General features: G+C 49.5%; 2 protein-coding genes across 6 annotated transcripts in view; one reads left to right on the top strand and one right to left on the bottom strand.

The window, feature by feature from the left end:
- The window catches only part of TMEM63B (transmembrane protein 63B), a 28,235-nt gene extending 18,487 nt beyond the window's left edge, over nucleotides 1-9,748 (bottom strand). The window contains exons 1-5 of one of the 4 annotated variants that reach the window (XM_030795982.1): nucleotides 9,630-9,748; nucleotides 2,564-2,746; nucleotides 2,212-2,291; nucleotides 1,942-1,980; nucleotides 872-962 (exon numbers count right to left, since the gene is read on the bottom strand). In XM_030795982.1, coding sequence (XP_030651842.1) covers nucleotides 872-962; nucleotides 1,942-1,980; nucleotides 2,212-2,291; nucleotides 2,564-2,722 — 369 coding nt within the window. In that variant the 5' untranslated portion in view covers nucleotides 2,723-2,746; nucleotides 9,630-9,748. Of the gene's footprint in view, nucleotides 1-871; nucleotides 963-1,941; nucleotides 1,981-2,211; nucleotides 2,292-2,563; nucleotides 2,799-9,442 lie in introns of all 4 variants that reach the window. The other 3 variants (XM_030795984.1, XM_030795983.1, XM_030795985.1) reach the window with 3 other exon arrangements.
- A 96-nt stretch (nucleotides 9,749-9,844) lies between these two features.
- Nucleotides 9,845-23,980, top strand: MRPL14 (mitochondrial ribosomal protein L14). Of its 2 annotated transcripts, none has more exons than XM_030795981.1 (3): nucleotides 9,845-9,964; nucleotides 20,967-21,055; nucleotides 23,407-23,976. In XM_030795981.1, exons 2-3 carry the CDS (start codon nucleotides 20,985-20,987, stop codon nucleotides 23,771-23,773), a joined length of 438 nt encoding a protein of 145 aa, XP_030651841.1. In that variant the 5' UTR covers nucleotides 9,845-9,964; nucleotides 20,967-20,984; the 3' UTR covers nucleotides 23,774-23,976. The 2 variants fall into 2 exon arrangements, with proteins under 2 accessions (XP_030651841.1, XP_030651840.1); XM_030795980.1 differs by lacking the exon at nucleotides 9,845-9,964 and adding an exon at nucleotides 11,007-11,327 and having other exon boundaries at nucleotides 23,407-23,980.
- The last annotated feature ends 57 nt before the right edge of the window (nucleotides 23,981-24,037 follow it).

The raw sequence follows: 24,037 nt of genomic DNA, 5'->3' as shown, positions 1-24,037 counted from the left end.
CCTCACCTTCATGGAATTAATGATGAAGAGCCAGGCACATAACACCTGTGTGTTAGGTCTGATATGAAAGGGGTCTGGAGTCTGTTATGAACTGCCATTCACATGTCTTGTTGAAAGGGACCACTGCCACTCAGCTCCAATCCACAAGCAGGCCAACTGGCCCCACACAGCCAGGGGCCACCCACCTGCAACCTCCAAGCAACACGACAGATTCTGTTTTGCTAGACAGGGCTGGAGGGCTTATTATTTCTTTTTTTGCTTGTTTTGAGATGGAGTCTCGCTCTGTCGCCCAGGCTAGAGTGCAGTGGGGCGATCTCAGCTCACTGCAAGCTCTGCCTCCCGAGTTCACGCCATTCTCCTGCCTCAGCCTTCCAAGTAGCGGGGATTACAGGCGCCCGCCACCACGCCCGGCTAATTTTTTGTATTTTTAGTAGAGACGGGGTTTCACCGTGTTAGCCAGGATGGTCTCGATCTACTGACCTCGTGATCCTCCTGCCTTGGCCTCCCAAAGTGCTGGGATTACAGGCATGAGCCAAGGGCTTATTATTATTTCTAAAACCATGACTACAGAAAAAAGGTGGCCTTAGGATTAATCAGCAGAAGTGGGCACAGAACTCTTTGTGGCAAACAAAGTTGGGAATTCATGAATGTTAGGGCTGTGCTAGTTTGGAGGCTGTGACATAGAGGACAGGAGCCAGGAGTTCAGGGCCTGGGGGGTCATCCTGTGGCTCCTTGGATGAATCACGTTCTTTGCTGAGGAGGAGGCCAAACCAGCATCCCTGACTCCACATCACTGAAAGTGAGGGACTTCTCAGCCCATGTGCCCTGGGGGTGGGGTGGGGGACTAAGAAGTTTGGGGGAGGGCACTCACATTGTCCCTTTGGTCAAAGTCAACGGAGCTGGAGACAGAGGTGAGACGCTCATACCGGTCATGGCTGTCCCCGTGCATAGCTGAAGCCACACTGGGGGTGAGGGAGATGAGAGATCAGAGAGTCTGGTGAGTCTGAGCCCCCGGGGAGCTGGGCTGAGTGCTCCAGAGCTCCAGGGCTATAGAAGGCACAGAAGGCACAGGAAGCACAGAGGCTGAAGCAGAGGAATGACTGCCCTCTACCCCGCTTCCCTCAAATATGCCTCTTCCTTTCAGGGGGACTCAGGGTGGGAGCAGAGGTGGGCACTGATGCTGGGCAGTGGGGACTCGAGGGAGGAGGTAATCTTCATCATCTCCCTAAGGAGGCTGAAGCGAGAATGCCAGAGGGCCCTGCAGTTCCAGAGTTGACTGGCGGGGCCGGGGGCGGGCAACGGAGCCAATATTATGCAAAGAGCAATGAGGAGGTGGAGGAAAGGATGGACCAGGAGAGCCTGGAAGGGCTGGGGAGACTGGAAGGTCTCCTGGGTGGGACCCTACCCTCCGATCCCCTCCCTCTTCTCTGACTCCAACAGCTGCTACAACTCCAACTCCAATCCTATAGACAGAGATGACAAAGTGACAAAAAAGCCCAGACTGGGGGGCTCCTTGGGCAGCCCTCCTCCCAGGCCTCCAGAAGAGGTGAGCGGGGAACCCTGGAATATGAAGAACTAGCTGTTAGCGGACAAGAAGCTGCTGGTGACACCCAATCTTGTCTCTACGTGATTGTGCTGAGGATTTCCTGGAGGACAGCCCCTCCCCTCCAGCCAACAAGGGCTGCATAGGCAGGGGCACACAGGGAGGGACTTCTCCCAGGCAGGGAGCCAGAGGGAGAGATGAACGGGAGGTGAGGCAGAGACAAGCTGGGGAGCCCCCTGCTCTGCAAAGCACACCGCCTGCGTTAATCCGAAACATGAGCCTGCAGAGGAGAAAACTGCAAAAAGAAACCAGCAACTTGGCAGGAAGAGAAGAGAAGCGTGAGAGAAGAAAAGGGAAAGCTGGTTTAGTGGGAATGAGGGGGCTGGTGCCCCACATACTATTCCTGTTCCACTCGGTCCCTCTCCTGCCGCCGAAGCCTGGGGACAGAGAACAGACAGGGTTAGCAGGGGTGGGGGAGAGTCCCTGGGGACAGGTGAGGAACAGGGGCCCAACTTAGGGCCCTCATGCCCCCATGCCCACATTGGGGTTAGTCCCTTTTCATCCCCCCAGCAAAGGAGAATGAGAGAGGGCTGGCTCCTTCCTATTCCTGAGGAGTGTGGAACAACATGTGTGTGTGGAGAGCTAGAGGGAGGGTCCCAGACCCTTACCTGTCTGCATCTGTCACCAAGGCCAGCCGCCCATAGTCCCAGGCCACCTTCCGGAGGATAGAGAATAAGAACAGCAGTGCCTGAGGGAAGAGGGGACAGTTGGCAAGTGCAGAGGCTGTCCACCTGCTGGACTAGGGGGCAGAAGCAGAGGGTCCAAAATCTTGTCTTAGAAGGGGATGACCCTGGCTTGGGTGAATGGTCAAAGGCGAGGCTTGGGCTGGATGATGGGACTCCTCCTGCTTAAGCCTGGGAAGCCAGGGGCAGGTGGGAGAGTGGTTAGAGCTGGAGGTGTTTGCCAGGTGTGTACAGGGCATGGATGCCAAGGTAGGGGGTGGTGGCAGCAGGCACTCACAAGGAAGCACATGAAGTCGAGAGCCAGCACGGTGGGGACGCCCCCAAAGGGCAGGCCCTGCAGGACAGTGCTGCGGATGCGGGCGCTGTAGCAGTAGTCCTTGGGGTTGCTGTTGTTGAGGGCCGTGGTGCCCAGTGTGGCCAGCAGAAAGGGCAGCATGGCTGCTACTGCCGCATGATCCTCCTGGGCAGAGGGTGGAGCAGTCAGCTGGGCTTGCCCCCATCCCCTTCACGGCCTAGTAGGGTGGGCGTGGGGAGGGGGCAGTGAGGACAGATCACCAGGCTGCCTGGGTGGATGGAAGCTCTGGCCTCTGGAGATAAGGGCCTAGGGAGGGGAGAGTTGAGTCACATGGATTTACCTTCACTGGCTCTCTGGCTATGACCCCACCCTGGGTCTGGGGATCTCAGTCTAGATGCCAGGCCTGGACTGGGGAGGCTGGTTTCATTAAGCTGGAAGGTATCTGTGATTTTCTAACATCTATCTAAATCCCCCCTGCCGCCGCCACCCCCACACTCTCATTCTCTCTGTCTTAGGGCAGGGGGTGGAGCTGAGCCTGGGAAGACAGGGAGGGGTCTTAGGCCTGAGGACTCAAGGGTAAGATGAGGGGTCTCCACGTCAGGGGAGAATGGGTCAGGAGCCAGCTGCCTCATCCTGATCTTTTCTTTCTATGCCTATTAGAAAAAATGGCATGATTTCATTTGATTAGAGTTTTGAACTCAATATAACTGGCTTAGGTTCGACGATGGGTCAGAGTGGGAAGTCAAGTAAATAGTAGGACTTCTGGGTTTGAGTTACCTGCCTGGCCCCAGCCACTCCTGCTTATTCTCATTTCTCTTCCTTATACCGTTCTCCTCTCTCCAGTTATTTGCACAGGGATCATCTGAGTGTTATGAGCACTACAACTCCCAGAGTGCCATGCTCCTGCCTCTGAAGCAGGGAAGGCTGGGAAAGCTATGCCCTACGGCGAGCTTTTCCACTGGCAAAGGAGGGGAGAGTGGATGGGGGCCTCTTAGCCTGCCCGGACAGTCAGGGTGCTGCCTGGTTCCCTGCTACTGGCCGGCTGCACTGATGCTCAGAGTGGATGGGGTGGGCAGGAGGAGGAGAAAAGGGACAGCCAGCCTGAGTGCCTGGGTTATCAAAGTGCTTGGGGACAGAGCAGAGTGGGGCCCTGGGGAGGATCCCAGGATGGCAGAGAAGTGTGGCTTCAACAGAGGCAGCACTGCCCCACCCATTTTACTGGGGGGTCCCTGGGGGACCCTTCTGCTGACAACACTGAAGCTCTGCATCGGGGGCGGGCTGTGGAGGGGGAGGAGGTCCTCAGGGAAGAAAAAGGAAAACCAAAGAGAACAACAAAACTAGAAACAGTGACTGCAACTTCAGGAGCAGCATCCCTTAGCCCCCAGGGGGACTCAGAGGGTTTCTCCTGCCTCTTCCTAACACTTCAACCACAGGGCAAGAGGCAGAGGCCCTCAGATGGAGGGGAGGATGGAGTTGTTTATGTGTTTCACTTGGTCCTAGGGAGTCTCTGCAAAGCCTGGATTAGGAAGACTAAAGGAGTGTGTGCTGGTGTGTTATGCCTCCCCCTTTTTCAGTCCAAGCTGCCTTTAAAAACACACTAATTTAGTAATTGTATCAGGTACCATTTGTCCAGTGCCCTCAGTTTCAAGAATAATATATTACATGATTTCATTTAATCCTCGACGATCCTGAATTGAGTGTCATTGACATTTTAGGGTGGGGGCACAGGGACTCAGAGGTTAAGTAACTTTCCCAGGGTCACACTGCTAATAAAATGAGGCATGTAGGACTCAGACCTAGCTCACCTTCTTTCTAAAGCTAGAATGGTTTTCAGGGCACCACGGTGCTTTTCTGATGTACCTAAAACAGGACTTGGCAGACCATGGAAGCTTTATAAATGCTCATTAAATGTTCTCAGGCCAGAGAACTTGAGGGTGCTGTGGAAATGTGTGTGTCCAGGTATGTAAATGTGTGTTGATGTGTGGACCTGTGTCCAGGAGGAGCTAGGTGACTGCATGGCAGTCCACGGAAATGAAGGGAGTTGTTGGCTTCGAAGTGGGGGTGTGAACATGGGTGTGTCTGGGAGCCTGGGTATGTAAACATAAGATGCACAGAAGCCTGGGGCACTATGGGAGGTTAAAGGTAGGCATAGGTATCTTGGATTGGGGGGGCTCTAACTAGTCTCTCATTCTCAATTCTCAACTCCAATGTACTCCAGCAATCTCAACACTCTATTTCCACCCCTTGCCTGTTTTTCTCTCTGAATTCCAAGGCTCCATCAGATCAGAATGAAATGAGAACAAGCCCCAGAGTACCATTCCTATCACCTCCTGTCTTCTCCACACCAAAGAAAGGTAGAGCATTTTGGAAGCTTCTACATGAAGTGGCCCCAGCAGGGTGGACAGGATCTAGCTAGATGCTTAGTAACTGAAATCATCATGCTCCTCTGCTGTCCGCCTCCTTAGTGTCACAAAGTACTCTCCCCTCCACAACAGCATTAACCCTCCCATTTGCATGGGAGGAAGGCAGGGCGCACTCAGATCACTATCCCCATTTTACAGGGAGGAAGCAGGAACCCAGTAGGGGAAGCAACTTGCACAGTGACAGGACAGGTAAGGGGTGGAGCCTGGGCTGGCAGCTCTGCCAGTTGACAGGGCTGCTCCAAGCTTTTAATTGTGGGGGCGGGGTTGCCGGGCTGAGTTTCATCAAGGGCAGCTGCTCTCAAAGCCAGCACTGGGCTGAGCATCTGAGAAGAGGGAAGACACTGAGGCAGAATACCTCAGGGACGGGAGGTGGCAGTTCTTCCACTCCATGAGGTGCCTGCACCCGCTATATTCCAGTTTCTCTAGTCTGATATTGAGGTTTTGGTTGAGGTGTGTCCAGAGAGTGATGGAGGATTTTATTTCTAGCTAACTTTTTAATTTTACCATTAAGGAGTGTGTGCATGGTAGGGGTTGGAGAGCTATAACTTATAAGCTTTTTTTTTTGGCGGTTGTTGTGTATTTTTTTGAGACGGAGTCTTGCTCTGTCACCAGGCTGGAGTGCAGCGGCGCGATCTTGGCTCACTGCAACCTCCGCCTTCTGGGTTCAAGGGATTCTCCTGCCTCAGCCTCCTGAGTAGCTGGGACTACAGGCACATGCCACCACACCCAGCTAATTTTTGTATTTTCAGTAGAGACAGAGTTTCACCACGTTGGCCAGGATGGTCTCGATCTCTTAACCTCATGATTTGCCCACCTTGGCCTCCCAAAGTGCTGGGATTACAGGAGTGATATAAGCTTTTTCAATGGAGTTACTGGGCAAGATTTAAGTTAGGGCTTGGGATCAAAGCAAGGCCATGTGGTCTGAGGGGATGAGGGGAAGATGGAAGCTAGCTCTGTTACTATGAAACTTGAGTCTCAGTCTTCCAATCTGTAACAGATATGAATATCCTTACTCTACCCCCTACCCACTTCAGAGAGAAAGGCAAGAATATATCCACAAGTGAGCATAAAAGTAGTGGTAGGTGTCAGGCACGGTGGCTCACACCTATAATCCCAGCATTTTGGGAGGCCGAGCTGGGCAGATCACAGGGTCAGGAGTTCGAGACCAGCCTGGCCAATATGGTGAAACCCTGTCTCTACTAAAAAAATGCAAAAATTAGCTGAATGTGGTGGCATGCGTCTGTAGTCCCAGCTACTCGGGAGGCTGAGGCAGGAGAATCACTTGAACCCAAGAGGCAGAGGTTGCAGTGACCCTAGATCATGCCACTGCACTCCAGCCTGGGCGACAGAGTGAGACTCCATCTCAAAAAAAAAAAAAGGTAGTCGTAGGCAGGGTGGGAGGCTCACCCCTGTAATCTCAGCACTTCTGAAGCCCAAGTGGGGAAGATCCCTTGAGCCTAGGAGTTGGAGGCTGCAGTCAGCCATGATCATGCCACTGCACTCCAGCCTGGGCAACAGAGCAACACCTTGTCTTGAGGGAAAAAAAAAAAAAAACAAAAAGCCAGGCATGGTGGCTCACACCTGTAATCCCAGCACTTTGGGAGGCTGTGGTGGGAGAATCGCTTGAGCCCAGGAGTTCGAGACCAGCTTGGGCAACATAGCAAAACCCTGTCTCTACAAAAGATATCCCCCCCACCAAAATTTAGCTGGGCTAGCTGGGCGTGCTGGTACATGTCTGTAGTCCCAGCTACTCCAGAAGCTGAGGTGCGAGGATCACCTGAGCCCAGGGAGTTCCAGGCTGCAGTGAGCCGAGATCACGCCACTGCACTCCATCCTGGGCGACAGACAGAGACCCTGTCTAAAAAAAAAAAGGAAAGAAAAACAGAAAAAGAAAAAAAGTAGTAAAATAATACATGTATTAAATGTTTATTTAACTCTTCTTTTGTGCCAAGCACTGTTCTAAGCACTTTACAAATGTAACTCATTTGCTCCCCATCACAACCCCAGGAGGACACTGAGGTACAGAGAGAGTATATGAGCTGCTCAAGGTCACACAGCCAGTCTGTGGTAGACCCAGATAAGGACCCAGGCTGCCTGACTCAAGTGTATGCTCTTAACCACTGCACTTTGCAGAGATATCTGCAAACAAGAGCCACTTCCACCAGGGAGCTGAAGGCAGTCAGTTACCACTCTGGAGAAATGCCATACCCTATTTCTACCCGTTTGCCTTTCCTCTTGCTTGTAGCTTCCCTCCACTCAGGCCTTGGGTTTGTGATTTCAGGTTCTGAGGCAGGCGTAGGGGACAGGCACCATAGTCTGGTGGTTAAAAGCACAGACTCTAGGATGTGATAGACCAGGCTTCTAACTTGGGAAAATTATTTAGTCACCCTGGGCCTCAGTTTCTTCATTTGTAAAATGGGACAGTAATCCAGTTGTGTCATTGTTCTGGGGATTAAACAAGATGACTTATGTAAAGCTCTTAATATAGTTCAAGGCATATAATGTGCTCTAGGAATTAGTTATTGTTATTAATAAGGTATGGAATAAAAGGAGTCGGTTTAGAGAAAGAAAATTGGTAAAAACAAAAATAATTAAAGACATAGAATGTAACATGATAGAAATATAACAGAGCCCCTCAGTCAGGTTGGGCTTCTTATTTAGACCTAAGGGTTTACACTGTGTTAGGGACTCTGCCACTGAGTGACAGGGAATATTCTCACTCTTTGAACATACCCCATCCATCTGTGGTAGCCTGGGAGTTGGAGGTATGGGAGAGTAATGGGTCAGAAGTTCAGAGATGATAACCCATTATTGATCAATTACCAGGAAGGATGCCAAGCTCTTTACTTCTGTTACCTTGTATGATCCCCATGGTAAAATTTGTAAGGAGGTGGTAGTAACCACACTTTTTTTCCTTTTCTTTCTTTTTTTTTTTTTTTTTTTAGACGGAGTCTCCCTCTGTCACCCAGGCTGGAGTGAAGTGCCACAATCTCGGCTCACTGCAACCTCTGCCTCCCAGGTTTGAGTCATTCTCCTGCCTCAGCCTCCCGAGTAGCTGGGATTACAGGTGTGCGCCACCATGCCCGGCTAATTTTTGTATTTTTAGTAGCGATGGGGTTTCACCATGTTGGCCAGGCTGGTCTCGAACTCCTGACCTCAAGTGATCTGTCCGCCTCAGTCTCCCAAAGTGCTGGAATTATAGGCATAAACACTTTTTAATGAAAACTGAGGTTCAGACAGGTTAAGTAACTTGTCAAGGTCACACAGCTGAAGAATGGGAGAGCTAGAATTTGAACCCAGGTCTCTAAGACTCTGCTATACTTGGAGGGAACTTGAATGATGTCCAACGGGGTTCTTAGTTACCCACTGCCTGCCTTCTGCCTTGCCATGTCCCCACCCACCCACAGGCCAAGACTGCACTGAGTGAGCCAACAGCAGGCCCCAGCATGTGCCACCTGGGGCATGCCAGGGCCTGGACCCTCTGGTGCCCTGGAGGACAATCATGCTGCCAGCACACCCCCACTTGCAGCCTGGCTGACACTCCCACTCCCCTCCTCATCCTGGCCTGGGAGGCAGGATGGGCCCCTCTTCAGCAGGTGTTGGGCACAGCCTCATTGCTCCCGGGCTGCTGCAGACTGGTATTGGGTAGGCAAGCCCCAGCCCCCCAAGGCAGTGGAGTGCTCAGGTTTGCCCCGAGCGGCCAGACCTCTGCCCAGGGGACCCAGGCAGATGGCAGCACAAAGCCCCAAGGGCAGCCCCTCTGACCTCTCCTCCCCACTTCCCAAGCGTCCTTTCCTTTTCTGGGGAACAAGGTGCCAAGCTTTGGGACTGTCCGCCTTAGGCGGTCAAGACAGCCAGGAGGGACAAAGCGGCGCCCCCTCCCCGCAACAGGGCCTTTGCCCCACTCTCGGTTTCGCGTCTGAATCTTTTCCCCACCGCACCCTCCAACGCAGGCCCGGGCAGCTCATGAATGAACTGCACTATGCGGGGCGCAAGGAGAGGACACCCTCCCGGGGCCGGCCGCCTCCCCAGCCCGCCGACCAGTCAGTCCCCCGAAGGGCCGGGGGCAGCGGCCGGCCTCGTGCCAGCACCTGCGAACCCTGCCTTTGCCCGAGCCCCAGCCCTTACCCTGGGCCGGCTTCGGGTGTACTCGCCCCCGGGAGCAGCAGAAAAAATAAAAGGGACCGAAGGCATCGGACTTGGCGACCCCGGGGTCCAAAACTCGGCGGCGGGGGCGGCTAGTTCCCCACAGCGGCGGCGGACAGTCGGGGCGCAGCTGCCCGAGGGTCGCGCAGGGGACGCGCACCTGCACCGGGCAGGTGGGAGAAGAGTGGCACTCGGGGGCCGGGGGCGGGGGTCCCACCCCTTGGGATCTCCTCGGGGCTGGGGAGAGCGGGCGGCGCGTCTCTGGACCTCCGGCAGGGGTTGGAGGACTCACATTTGGCTCGGGATGGTGCGGGGTTGGGGGCAGCGCGCGCCACCGCTGGGTCCCGCGGGCCCGGGCACCTCTGGGTCCCGCAGGAGGTTGAAGGGAGGGGACGCCCAGCTGAGTCCAGGTTTTTTCTTTGGGTGGTGGTGGGATCTTCGAAGAAAAGAGCGAGGGCTAGGGAGGGTCGCGTACTCACCCCCAGGCGCAGACTCGGCTCCAGCTCGGAGCCCCGGGTTGGGGCGGGGCGGGGCTGGGGGAGGGGGAGGGGGAATCGCTGGGCGGCTCGAGCTCCGGGCTCCTGCGGCGGCCGCGGCAGTGTATGGGGGAGGGGGAGCGAGAGGAGGGAGGGGGAGGGGGCGGAGCCCCGCAGGTCCCGCCCCTCACGCCGGCGCACGCAAGGCGCTCGCGCACTCTCAGATCGCGTCCGCCGGTCAGGGCCTGGCGCGCAGGCGCTGGGGAGAGGCCGCGTGGGGCGAAGGCGGCGCTTGGCTGGTGGGGCCCGTGGCGGGATTTTCCCGGGCGGCGAGAGCGGTATGGTGGCGGGCGAGGGTGGGCGTTAAGCCCCTAATATCCCTCCTTCTCCTCTTCCTTTCTCTCCAGTAGGGGAGGCCCACTCCCCGGCGTGAGTGAGAGTCCAGAGTGGGAGGCAGAGCGTCAGTGGGAGGGGTCCCGACGGGGAGGGGAGGCCCCTTACCCGGATCCTTCTCCCTCCCGCTCTCCGTGGGCCGCTTCTGCGACCCCCAAGTCCGTGGCTGGCGCTCACCTGCTTTCCCCGGGTTGCAGAGCCGGCTTGGGGAGGGCGGGCTGCGTTCAGCCGTCGCAGGTCACTCCGGCGCGTCTCCTCCGTCTGCTCCGGCTTCTCCGCTTTCCGCGCTGCCCTCCCCTTTCCCAACTTGGGTCTGGAGATGAGTTAGCCAGACGCCTCTGTATTGTGAGGATTGAGTTTTTGCTTTCACTCTGTCACGCTGATGAGTGCGCCCTCCCCCAGGCCAGGGGGTTCCCTGGTTTCTTATTTCACCAGAGACTGCATCTACCAGTGATTAAGACTGGAAAGATGAAGGGAGAGACTGAGACTCTTTCTATATATCACCCGCACAAATAGATCATAAAGGCACAACGGGCACCAACCTGGTCATTTAATTTCTGGTTCCTGGAGGGGACAAAAAGGAAGTATTGCTTTCCACAGCGGACGATAAATGAACTTTGCCACCATAAGAGATGGACGGGTCTGAATTTATAAAGAGGTTAAAAGGGCATATGACAGACACCTTGGGCTACTTGGGAAACTCTGGGAGTTTGGGAGATAATTAACTCCCAGGGCTGGTGGTGGTGGGGAACTGCCACTGCTGAACAGAAGGACACTGCCCACCTGGGGGGTTTGGATCTTGTAGTTGGTCAGCGTCTCTGCTGTATGTTGGCTTTTCAAGAGTTCATTAGTAGCTTGTGGAATGCAACTATAAGGTTTGATTTATTGCAGTGTTTTTCAAACTGAATCCTATTGGTGAGTTGGAAATCAGTTTAGTAGATCACAGCCATTTAAAATATCAGAGGGTGTTGCACTTAGTAAGGGTATTGTTTCTTGACACTTGCTTCAGGTGTACACACACGTGTGAGTGTATTAGGAGGTGTTCTACAGGTGTTTCTGTAGGTCGCAGTGAGAAAAATTTGAAAAGTATTGGTCTCCTGTGCCCTTCTATTTGCCTTCTTGCCTTTCTTCGCCTGAGTTTTCAGTCACTTAAAATTGTCTGTGAGGATGCAGTTAGCATGCCAGGAATATACAGTAAAGACCAAGGTGGATCTTCTTCACGGAGGTTACTGTGTGAGACGAAAGACAGTTCACTCTTCATCACTAGAAATACTGTACGTGCTATTGAAAAACAAGGATTTTATTGAGGTAAGAAGTTGGTTGGCTTAATTAGGAAGGGCAGTTTTTCAACTGTGGCAGAAAGGAAAATGGAGATGAAGCCCGTTTTTGGTAAAGTGCCTGGTGGGAAGGGTCTTTGTAGGTTTGGATTCTGGGAGTTGTGAAATTGGTGTAATCTATTGCTTGTGTGGAACAATAAAATTCACTTTGGGGTCAAATAGCATTATAATGGATATCTGAAAAATGGAAGTGGAAGCCATAGTTATCTGGTTTTTGGACTTCTGAGGATCACTAGAAGGCCTTTTTTTTTTGAGACAGTCTCTCTTGCTCAGGCTGGGGAGATCTGGGTGCAGCAGTGCAATATCAGCTCACTGCAGCCTCTCCTGGGATCTAGCAATTCTTATGCCTCAGCCTCCCGAGTAGCTGGGACTGCAGGCGTGCGCCACCACTCCTGGCTAATTTTTGTATTTTTAGTAGAGATGGGGTTTCACCATGTTGCCCAGGCTGGTCTCCAACCCCTGACTTCAATCGATCTATGCAACTCAGCCTCTCAAAGTGCTGGGATTACAGGTGTGAGCCACCTTGCCCAGCCAGAAGGCATTTTTTATATGTTTTTATTTTTTACAAAAAGTATAGTTATGAATCTGAACATGTGGATTCCTGAGCTGTTTCTGCCTGTGCCTAATTAGGGTCAGCACCTAATCCTCAAGGAGTGTGTGAGCCATCAAGTGACACTTTCCAGGGCAAGCATTTCAGAAAGCCTGACATGAGAATTAAGTGCCTTGTGGAATCCTTGAAGGAACAGTGGCCAAAATATTTTATTATTGCTCCTGAATATTAAAGATAAAATGTTTCCCTTGGGAGGGCGGTGGATAACAACAACAAAATTTCCCTGGAGTCCACTTTTCAGGTGGTTGCACACTGAACATGGTTATTTAGACTCTCCTTAGCTCCCAGAGTCTTCAGTGTTGCAAGAATCCTTTAAAACCTATTTTGCTCCACTCATGTCTTTGGGATTATGATACCTGGGCCCACCTAAGATGGATTTTCCTACTGTCAGGTTACTTGGATAGTTCTTAGGGCTGTGGGGGGGTCTCGAAAAGCAGGTTATGGTTTAGCCTTCTATTTTATAGGCTCATGGTTTGTCTGGGTTGTAGCTTACCCTGGTATGATTTTACATGTGTATTTACAGTGACAACTAGTATGCAAGAGAAGACTGCAGTTCAGATCTCAGAAATGTTCTGGGTCAGGTAATGTGCTGAATATTTAAAAAGGTCATAGTAAAGTAGCTTACCATTCACCAGTGAAACACAACTCAGAGTAGGAAAGCCCTGTGTTAAAAACTCAAAAAATCTTTTATGTCTTTAGAAAAGAGAGGAAGCACTTTACCATGTGCACTCTAAACTGAAAACACTTTCAGGGCTGTGATCTTAAAGAGGCACCTATGGTGCTGCCCTGAGAATCAGGGAATGAGCTTGCTCTTCCTGGCCAGGATCTGTTAAACAAACTATTTGTCCTGCAGATCTAGTCCCTACTGGATAATTCAGAGAAGGATTGTCCACATTAAAATGATCCCTTACATGAGTGAAGCTAAAGTACTTCCATTTCCAGACCTCTTTGCTTTTCCCAATATGATCTCTGCTTGACGGAGAGTCGTTGAGACCTGGACAAGTGATTCCAGGGTCACAGACTTGGTGTGAGAGAAGGGGAGGATGGAGTGAAAGAGATATACGCTTTCCATCAGCAGCACCCTCCCACCCCCATTCTTTAACTTTTCCACACTACTCTCCTGCCTATCTGACATCTTAATAAACCTGGAGCCCACCTAAACCTGGCCCAATGTAGGTACTAATAGGAAGGGAATTATGTATATGATTCAGTAGAATTTTACTTTGACTTGTGCAGTTTTTCCTGAGTTTGACCAGATGAAGAATATTACAAATTTATATCTGGATTATAGATGTTTGTACACTTGTGAGGTAGGGATGGGAGGGGGAGCAAAACTGGAGTAGATAAAATATACAAATCTACACATTGAAAAACCATCTTGAATAATTGAGAATGGTCAGATCTATCTAAGTACTACTGTTTACTTTTTTTTTTGAGGCAGGGTCTCGCTCTGTCACCCAGGCTGGAGTGTTGTGCTGAAATTATGGGCTCACTGCAACCCCCAGCCCCTGAGCTCCAGTGTTCCTCCTCCCTCAGCCTCCCAAAGTGGTGTAATTACAGGTGTGAACCACCACTCCCTACTTTAAATACTTTTGCAACAAGGTGGGGCATAAGTTATATAAACAAATATAGGACAAGAACCCTAGACATGTTTTCCCTTTGTGAAATGGGGTTGAGAAATGGGGTTTACTCAGTGATAGCTATGGTGGAAACAGCTGATCATGCTATTGAGGGATACTTTACTTATTGATAGTGCTGCTGGCAGACCACTCAAAATCAGCTTTAGCTTTGGTCCAAGGCTGTCCTGAGTGTAGTGCAGATATTTAATGAAGAGATGGCTTTTTGTTTCCTGAGTTTTTTAAAGATTATGTGGCGGCCTTGCCAAAGGAGAAGGAGTACTTGCCCTGCGTGTGGAACATTTATTTGTATCCATGAAGCTTATTAGTGGCTAAAGCAGCATCTTCACTGTGCAAGTATTGTGCAGTGTTTAATAAAAACAGCCTTAGGCTCTGGTCTGGGCCTTGTTGCCTTGTAACCTTGGACGAATCAACCAACAAATCTTAGCATTTCTGTCTTCATTTCTCCAACTCTGTGGAGCCTGCAGAACTGTTTAAAATCATTAGCAGATTCAGCCCCCTTGCAGACTGTTGGTCTTTCCTGTTTGTCTTTGTTTCCATTGGGTGCTAGGACTGAAATCTTCAAAGAAAGTGATCTGTGTGAAAGTACTTTGAGAATTATAACATGCTATTGTGGCTATTGTGTGAGGTTACAAAAGCATGCACACACCAAACTTCCTAAAAGGAAATAGTTGGGCAGCAAAAACAGTAATGAGTCTGTAAGCCACAAATGAAAGTACTTATTGGTCTAGAATGATTGAGGAGAAACCTGAGATGGGAGGGGTTGTGTTTGCATGACAGGACAGAGGGTCCCGAGAATTCCTTTTTGTTTTTGATTTATCAGAGCTGCCAGGCCTTTGCTTTTCCTACTTTGATTAAGAAGGACATTTATATCCTCACACTGGCAGAGTTTGTCCTTTTTGTGTCTGGGCTTTCCATTTGATTTCTCAGTGTCTCTTTTCCCGACCATTACATAGTAGCAGAATCTCCTTTAAAGGCTCATTTGTGATTGTGCTGAACTTTTTGTTTTCTCCTCTTTCTATCAGATCTAAGTTCTACTTAGAGGCCATTTTCCTTGAAAGGTCTTTAAAATGTAACTGGCCAGGCACCTAAATACTGAAATTGTTTAGGTAGAAACAATGTAATTATATATAGATCTGTGATACTAAATATATTTTGCTGATCTTCAAAACTTAAAGTAATGGTACTTTCCAGCTTTCCACAAAGCATCAGAGGTACAGGCTCTTTGTGTCTGCCCTTCCAACTCAGAGTAGCTAAAAATGAGCTCTCTGGCAGGGCGCGGTGGCTCACGCCTGTAATCCCAGCACTTTGGGAGGCTGAGGTGGGCGGATCACAAGGTCAGGAGATCAAGACCATCTTGGCTAACACAGTGAAACCCCCGTCTCTACTAAAAATACAAAAAATTAGCTGGGCTTGGTGGCGGGCGCCTGTAGTCCCAGCTACTTGGGAGGCTGAGGCAGGAGAATGGTGTGAACCTGGGAGGCGGAGCTTGCAGTGAGCTGAGATGGCGCCACTGCACTCCAGCCAGGGCGACAGAGCAAGACTCTATCTCAAAAAAAAAAAAAAAAAAGGAAAAAAAGAAAGAGCTCTGTGTGCCTATGAGGCTCTCCCAAGTCACTGGGAGCCTGGGTAAAGGGCACAAGAAAAACCACCAACCCCACTGAAATGGGGCCTTTCTGGAGCTGGAGGTTGAATTATAAATCAGTTCTTTTTTTTTTTTTTTTTTTTGAGACAGAGTCTTACTCTGTTGCCTAGGCTGGAGTGCAGTGGTGTGATCTCGGCTCACTGCAACCTCCACCTCCCAGGTTCAAGAGATTCTCCTGCCTCAGCCAGGGACTGGCTGTAGCTGGGACTACAGGCACGTGCCGCCATGCTCCACTAATTTTTGTATTTTTGGTAGAGATGGGGTTTCACTATGTTGGTCAGGCTGGTCTCAAACTCCTGACCTCAGGTGATCCGCCCGCCGTGGCCTCCCAAAGTGTTGGGATTATAGGCGTGAGCCACTATGCCCAGCCATAAATCAGTTCTGTCCACCTAACAGAGAGTCACTAAGCTGTAGGTGTGCTAGGCACAGTTCTGGGCACTGAGTGTCTGGCACTGAGCAGAGCAAGGGCTGGTCCCTGCTCTCACAGAGCATACATTCCAATGGGATCTGTAGGGCAATGGCAATTCCCCCGTATTCCATTGAAATCCATAGTCCTCTCTTACCTCTACAACTGAAGGGAGATCTTAAAGCAAGATGGAAAATTAGCATGGCTTAGATTGTATTAATTTCTTTTTTCTTTTCCTTCCACCCACCCTCTCTTCCCACCCCCCACCCCAGCTCTTTTTAAGGAGAAGTTGTGATTCATATTCTAAAACAGGAGGGTAATACTTAGTGCTGACCAGGAAGTGGCATGAAATGCCATCTCTGGCACCAGAGTTTTCCAAATACCTGGCCTCCTCTAAGTGAGAGTGTTGTAAAGAAGGAACTGTCATTAAAGTCAGTCTCCTGTGCACAAGATCCAGAGTGACATTGTTTGTGAAACAACCATTGTATATAGACTAGGTCTGAAGTGATTCAGGGTCTGTGTCCATAGGGTGGATTTATGTTAGGAAATAATATCAGGGTCCATCAAAGTTGCTTTGAAGTAAATTGCTGCCTCCATTGCTCTTCCTTGATCTGAAACAGTTATTTTAGTGGTGGGATGAGGCATTTTCCATAGTGGGCAGTGTAGGCACCAGGCCCAGGAGGTGAGCCCAGGGGGCCTGGAAACAAAGCACTGCTAATCCTCCATGATTAGCACCATCATTCTCTTACAGCGTGTTTGCCTGACATGTCCTGATTCCGAAAATACAGATAAGAGCTCTACCGTTTCTGGATTTCCCTCTGTCAGAGCCATGGGGGATCTGTCTTTCTCCTGGCTCCCTCATTTATTTTATTCAAGTATTTATTGCACTCCTACTGTTTATCAGGACTGGCTGGGGTCTTTTGCTAGGGTGGAAGAGGAGGGTTACAACAGTTTTTTTTTTTTTTTTTGGAGGGATAAGGGACATATATACAATAAGTGAATATGTGATTCTTTTGTGCTTTCAAGTTCATAGGAATGCTAACTGCTGGCCATTTGATGTCTGAGTCCTTTGGGTTTAGGTCTAGAGGTCAATATCAGATCCACTAAAGAGCTAGTGAAAAGTCACTGAATTGGGAAGTGCTCCCTAGAGACATGAATATATCACTCTTGTGTCTGAGGGCAGTACAGGTAATCCTTACCATCAGAGTCTTTGTGGCTCCTGAATTCCTGTAGCACATTCAGATGCCGTGTTGTCGGAATATCTGGTTTCTGAATTTTGGATAGTGAGTAGGAAGAAATAGAATGTTAAAGGACATCAGCCTTATCTCAAAGTATCCAAATTTACTCATTGTGGGTGTTTGGATAGTGAATATTGGCTCAGTGAGAGTTGCACTGGCACAAGGATGTCCCAGTGTTCAGGAGGGGTAGCAATTGATGCTGCCGTTTGACACAAGACTTTGTGGAGGAGATACTTGTGGAGCTGGGTCACATTTGTCTGGGCAGAGATGAGTGTTGGTTGTGGAGATGGCTTGTGAGCAAGGTGCAGAGAGGAGGCCTGAGTTTGTGTTTGTGCACTGACAGCCTTACAGAGTTTAGGGAGGCGCTTTGTGATGATACCTGAGTCAGGAAAGTTCTGGGAAACCCTTAAGTGCTTCTGCAGTTCTTGGACTAATGTCAGTGTTCTTGAGGAAGCAGTGTGATGTTGAGAGGCAGGGTGTTGCACTTCTCCGGAGAGGGAATGTGGGTGGTGCTGGGTTAATCTTGAGGGTTCTGTGGAGTCGTTCAGGAGACTCTTCTCTCCCAGGGAGCCAAGGGCCTGCCAGCATCAGATGGGAACAGCTTGGCAGGGATTTGAGCTAACTGCAGCCTGTACCAGAAGGACTCTGCTTTTTAGAAGTTTTGTTTTGTTGTTTATTTTTTGCCAGTTTTTAGTTATTGCTCTGAGTATGGATCTCTTCTTGCCTCCTACACTACAAATTGTCTTCAAAACTTAAAGTGAATAATTTTCACCTGGTATGTGTCTACATTTCAGTTGATTCAGCAAGCACTGAATTGGCTGTGAGTAAAATGTGCATGTGATGTCAGTATTCTTTTTTTTTTGAGACGGAGTCTCACTGTATTGCCCAGGCTGGAGTGCAGTGGCCCAACCTTGGCTCACTGCAGCCTTTGCCTCCTGGGTTCAAGCGATTCTCCTGCCTCAGCCTCCTGAGTACCTGGGACTACAGGCGCCCGCCACCATGCCCGGCTTATTTTTGTATTTTTAGTAGAGAAGGGGTTTCACCATGTTGGCTAGGCTGGTCTCAAACTCCTGACCTCAAATGATCTGCCTGCCTTGGCCTCCCAAAGTGCTGGGATTACAGGCATGAGCCACCGCGCCCAGCTGACGTCAGTATTCTTAATGGAACAAGAATGATTTAATAGTTGCAAAATATTAATATTTAAATTAAAGTTGCCATGTTTACTCCGTTGAGTAAGAGCATGGGTTTAGGAAGCCCACATCTGGGGTTCCTATTTCAGCCTGGTCACTCCTCGCCATGTGACCTTGGGCAAGTTATTTAACTTCTCTGGGCTTTATTTGGCTTTCTTTGTGTATTAACAACGAGGCTAATAATAACTGTACCCATTTCATAGGGTTTTTTTTTTTTTTTTGAGACGGAGTCTTGCTCTGTCCCCCAGGCTGGAGTGCAGTGGCGCGATCTCGGCTCACTGCAAGCTCCGCCTCCCGGGGTTCACGCCATTCTCCTGCCTCAGCCTCCCGAGTAGCTGGGACTACAGGCGCCCGCCAACACGCCCGGCTAATTTTTTTGTATTTTTAGTAGAGACGGGGTTTCACCCTGTTAGCCAGGATGGTCTCGATCTCCTGACCTCGTGATCCGCCCGCCTCGGCCTCCCAAAGTGCTGGGATTACAGGCTTGAGCCACCGCGCCCGGCCCATTTCATAGGGTTTTTTGAGGTTTATTTTATTTACTTATTTTTGAGATGGAGATTTGCTCTTGTTGCCCAGGCTGGAGTGCAATGATGCGATCTCGGCTCACCGCAACTTCCACCTCCCGGGTTCAAGCGATTCTCCTGCCTCAGCTTCCAAAGTAGCTGGGATTGCAGACATGTGCCACCATGCCCGGCTAATTTTGTATTTTTAGTAGAGACGGGGTTTCTCCATGTTAGTCAGACTGACCTCAAACTCCCGACCTCAGGTGATCTGCCCACTTTGGCCTCCCAAAGTGCTGGGATTACAGGCATGAGCCACCGTGCCTGGCCGTGAGGTTTAAATGAGATGGTAATGTAAGACATGTAGCCTGCTTCGTGACACATTGTAACCATTTGATAGGTGTTCATAAACAAAGAACACAGAAAGAGGCCAAATGACCCTTAAAGCTGCTTGACACCCAGGGCTCGTGTGAAATGAGCTTTGGTATAGCAGAGCAAGGCTGCAGGGTGCAGTTGGAACACTCTTGAACTGAACCTGGATCCAGTTCTGGTTTTGCGCTTGACTAATTGTGGGACTCTACACAAGTCACTTAATCTGCCTGTATATCAATTTTCTAATCTTTAAAATGATATATGACATCATGATGATGATAGCTAATAGGTAATGAGTGCCAGACACTGTGCTTTGCATGGCTTATCTAATTGAATCCTCATAACTACCTTGGGGGCAGATACTATTAGTATCCCTGTGTTACAGATGGTAAACCAAAGCTCAGCAGTTTGGTTGCTTGTCCAGGGTCACCTTACCAGTAAAAGTAAAGCTGGTCTCATTTGGTAGTCTGTGATTCTCTGTGTGTCACATGTTAGTAGTTGCATACATTAGCTGCCTTCTTTTGCATTTGATTTTTCTAATCATAATTACATTTTGGCCGATGTTTCAGGGGTTGTCTTAAGGAAAACATTTGGGAGTAAGTTTGAGATTTGAGGCTAAATTGTAGTTAATAAGCATTTAAAGGCCAGGTGTGGTGGGTGGCTCACACCCATAATCCCAGCACTTTGGGGGGCTGAGGCAGGAGGATTGCATGAACTCAGGAGTTCCAGGCCAGCCTGGGCAACATAGTGAGACCATCAACTACAAAAAAAAAAAAAAAAAAAAAAAAAACACAAAAAATTAGCCTGGCATCCTGGTTCGTGTCTGTGGTCCTGACTATTGGGGAGGCTGAGGTGGGAGGATCACCTGAGCTTGGGGAGTTCAGGACTGCAGTGAGCTGCAGTTGCACTGCTACATTCCAGCATGGGTGACAGAGCAAGACTCTGTCTCAAGGAAAGAAAAAAAAAAAGTATTTATGGAGTGTCTAGGTATTCCTGGGGAAGAGTGGATTCCCCTGCCCCACCCTAACATTCTTATTAAATAAAATCTTATCTGAGGTGGTTTGAACTTGTGCAAAGCAAAGCTGTGTGTAAATACTACAGTGTAGAGGCTTTTCTCGGCAGACCTCTTGAATGGGCACCTCTGCTGCCAAACATTTGGGTGGAAAAACAGGTGTGTTTTGCAGCTGGCTACAGGTCTTTCTGAAGCACGCTCTGAAGTGATGTTCAGGTGTTTCAGGGCACTGGCAGCCTCCATATTTGTTAGTGCTAGGGAGCAACAGGGTTGAGATTCTGAAAACTGGAGCAACAAGTCTTGGGTTGGTGTTTGCTCTTTTAACTAACTCTTCAACTTGGTTTTTCAAAGCCCACTTTCAGCTGTAGTATGGTGTAGGTCAGTTTTCCATGTTACAGTGTTTTTTGGGAGACTGACCCAAATAGAGACTTTGGTCTTTGACTTGGCGAGAGCAGCCATTGGCTTTGCTTTGCTGGCCTTGAGCTGTACAGATGTTCTGGCCTTTACATTTGGGGGAAAGGTGATGTAGTGACAGACAACTTGGGTGGCTGCTTAGATAATTTACTTTCTCTTAGGGAGTTGAAGTGCTGATTTCAGAAGGCATATGAATATCAACAGGGGCAATAGTGTGTAGTTTTTCCTCTATGGAGGACTCAAGAAGAAGTCCCTGGCTGGGTTTATAACCAAGGGTTCATATTTTCCTCCTGCCTGTGGAAGTGATATAATAAGGAAGGCATTCTCTATGCTGTTGTATTTTTTTATAGCAGAAGCTGTTGTGGGCCATTCCACCTCTCCAACCCCAGAGTTAGAACGTGAATCAGCAAAATCGGAGCTACAGCTCTGTCTAATCATCTGTGTATCTTTTAACCACTAAGATTTATATTTTGTGACTAATGATCTTGTGCTGGAAGTGCCATCTCCCACACAAGTCCCCAAAGAAAACTGGCTCTAAGGGCTCTGACTTAGAAACCAATTTTTCTCCCTCTCGTTTTTCCTGCAGGATCTATCTTGGGATCCCATGGCTTTCTTTACTGGGCTCTGGGGCCCCTTCACCTGTGTAAGCAGAGCGCTGAGCCATCGCTGTTTCAGGTAACTTTCCTCATTACGTTCTTAAAACTGTGTCTTTGTGTAAGCTTCCTATCAGGGCTGGGTATTATGGTGACTAGAACAGGAGTAAAAACTCAGGGAGGTAGGCATGGGGTTGGGGAAAGCTAAAGGGATCAGGCTGAGCTGGCTTGGTTGGTCTGGGCGCAGGATGGGGGATAGGTAAAGAGGTGATGTTGCTGTTAGAAGTGCGATGGGGAATGGCACATGGTGGAAGCTGTTACTCTTCAGTCCTTCCAAGTCTCTTTACAGTGAATCTGACATCTCTCAACCCTGTCATTCCCCTAGAGCATTAAAATCCTCTTTTAAAAATGGAATTTTTTAAATTACAAAAATAATACATGCTTATTACCAAGAACTTGAGCATGATAGAAGTGTGACACCCTCCCCTCCTTGAAGATGCTAAGCCAGGAGAGCACAGGAGGCACGCTCGTTGGCAGACATGCCTCCTGGCCCCGTCATGCCCTCATCCCACAGGCGTTTCCTGAGCACTGCGCCTGGGGTTGGCCATACAGAGATGAATGAGAGTTGCTTTCTGTCCTGAAAGAATTCTCACTGTCAGCCACAGGAGCAAACTTGAAAATAAGTAACTCTAAGAAAATGTGATAGAATATTATAATAGAGGATTGTACAGTGCTTTGGAAGGCTTCATATAGGAGCTGCTAGTGGAGGAAAAGGAGGAGAAAGAGTGGAGGCAGTCTTCTCAAAAGGGAGGTGGGGGCAGATCCTGTCTAGGCCTCCAGGGAGAATTGGGAGGCAGGGTGTGCTTGGGGAAGTGGTTCCTGGTTCTCCTGCCCAGAGTGGTAGGATGTGTAGCCTTAGAAGGTCGGTAAATTGGGACAAGGTTGTTGACAGTGTAGAAGGTGGGGAGTAGCATCACTTTTATATTCTAAAGAGAGCTCTTTGTTGGCAAAGTGAAGTGCAACTAGGACACTAATGTCACAGTCTTGGTGTAGGAGAGTGAGCTCCTAAATGAAGGAAGTTGTTGGCGGGATTGGAGAGAAAGGACGTAAGTGCTTAAGGGGGTGATATTAACAGGACTTGGTGGCCAGTTGATGTTGGTGGAGAGAGGTTTATGGCTTGGGTTCTGGTGCTGCTCGAGAAGCCATTGTCTAGATAAGAAGTGTAGCAACAGGAGGAGGTTCACAAGGGGAGGCAGTGAGGTCAGTTTGGGACCTACTGAGTTTGCAGTATCTATAGAGCATGTTGTAGGGAGTTGAGGAGAGTGGAAATATATAGAACTAGAATATAGAAGAGAGGTGGGGCTGGAGATGGAATTTACTAGTTGGCAGCAATGCTAATGGGTAAGATTGCCCAGAGTAGGCATAAAAAACAAGAGAAGAGGTCCTAGGATTACCCTGTGGAAACACCAGCATCAGGTGCTAGCATCAGGAAAATAGGAATCCCACTGTAATCGGCTTGCTTAATAATACCTTGTCTGCCTTTAATAAGTACTCTCTAAATTTTTTTTTTCTAATGAGGAAAAATGTATTAAAACAAAAGATTGTTACCTTGACTTATTTCCAGTTTCTGCTATGTTGTGTCAAAGAATTCCCTTAGCAAACTTACCCATATCTTCTAGTTCCCAGCAACATGTAAATAAGAAAATTAGGGAACCAGGCATGGTGGCTCACGCCTGTAATCCCAGCACTTTGGGAGGCCGAGGCGGGCGGATCACAAGGTCAGGAGATCGAGACCATCCTGGCTAACACGGTGAAACCCCGTCTCTACTAAAAAATACAAAAAATTAGCTGGGCACGGCGGCAGGCGCATGTAGTCCCAGCTACTTGGGAGGCTGAGGCAGGAGAATGGTGTGAACCCGGGAGGCGCAGCTTGCAGTGAGCCAAGATGGCGCCACTGCACTCTAGCGTGGGTGACAGAGCGAGACTCTGTCTCAAAAAAAAAAAAAAAAAAGAAAAAAGAAAAACAGAAAATTAGGGAATGGTGTATTGTGGGGAAGCAGGTTTTTCAGGATAGGCAGTGGGTGAGGCCTAGCCCATGAGGGATTCCTTTAAGTCCTCAGAGTCCTTTTGGAAAGCAAAGGCTTTAAGTTATGGCTGCTGTGAAGTTCATCGTCACAGAAAAATTGAGTTCTCTTTAAAACCCATCCAAATTGAGATCTTGACAGAACAGCAGAAGCTCTCAATTGTGAGGAAACTGTTGTGGGTACAGATAAGTCTTCACAAAGTCCTGACTTTTTCTTGCTGCTCCTGGACAGCACTCTGCTGTATGTGTGTTGCTGACATGTACATTCTCCCTAGCCTTGACCTCTCAGAGGCCTATGCACCCTGACCATGAGAGATACAGACTGCAGACTTTTTTTTTCCTCCCACCAGCACCACTGGGAGCCTGAGTGCGATTCAGAAGATGACGCGGGTACGAGTGGTGGACAACAGTGCCCTGGGGAACAGCCCATACCATCGGGCTCCTCGCTGCATCCATGTCTATAACAAGAATGGAGTGGGCAAGGTGGGCGACCGGATACTACTGGCCATCAAGGGACAGAAGAAAAAGGCGCTCATTGTGGGGCATTGCATGCCTGGCCCCCGAATGACCCCCAGATTCGACTCCAACAACGTGGTCCTCATTGAGGACAACGGGAACCCTGTGGGGACCCGAATTAAGACACCCATCCCCACCTGCCTGCGCAAGCGGGAAGGCGAGTATTCCAAGGTGCTGGCCATTGCTCAGAACTTTGTGTGAGTTGAGCCCAGGCCTCTGGTTGCAGGATGACTTGTGAATGGAGCAGTTCTGAGAACCACACTTTTGCTGAGAGAGCTTGGAAGCCACATCCCTTCACACTGGGTAACAGTGTAGTATCCTGTGAGAGAATAAATATATTCATTTATGTGTTTTTCCGGAGCTTTCTGGGATGTGGTGGGAAAATAAATGACACTGAAGCAGTTGAAAGGTGGCTTACCCAAGGCTGGCCACACGGGGTAGCATTCTTTACATGGAGCAGCCTTG

This window comes from Nomascus leucogenys, chromosome 17 (genome assembly GCF_006542625.1).
Source record: "Nomascus leucogenys isolate Asia chromosome 17, Asia_NLE_v1, whole genome shotgun sequence".
Taxonomy (NCBI): Eukaryota; Metazoa; Chordata; class Mammalia; order Primates; family Hylobatidae; genus Nomascus; species Nomascus leucogenys.
This window is presented reverse-complemented; position numbering and strand designations above follow the sequence as displayed.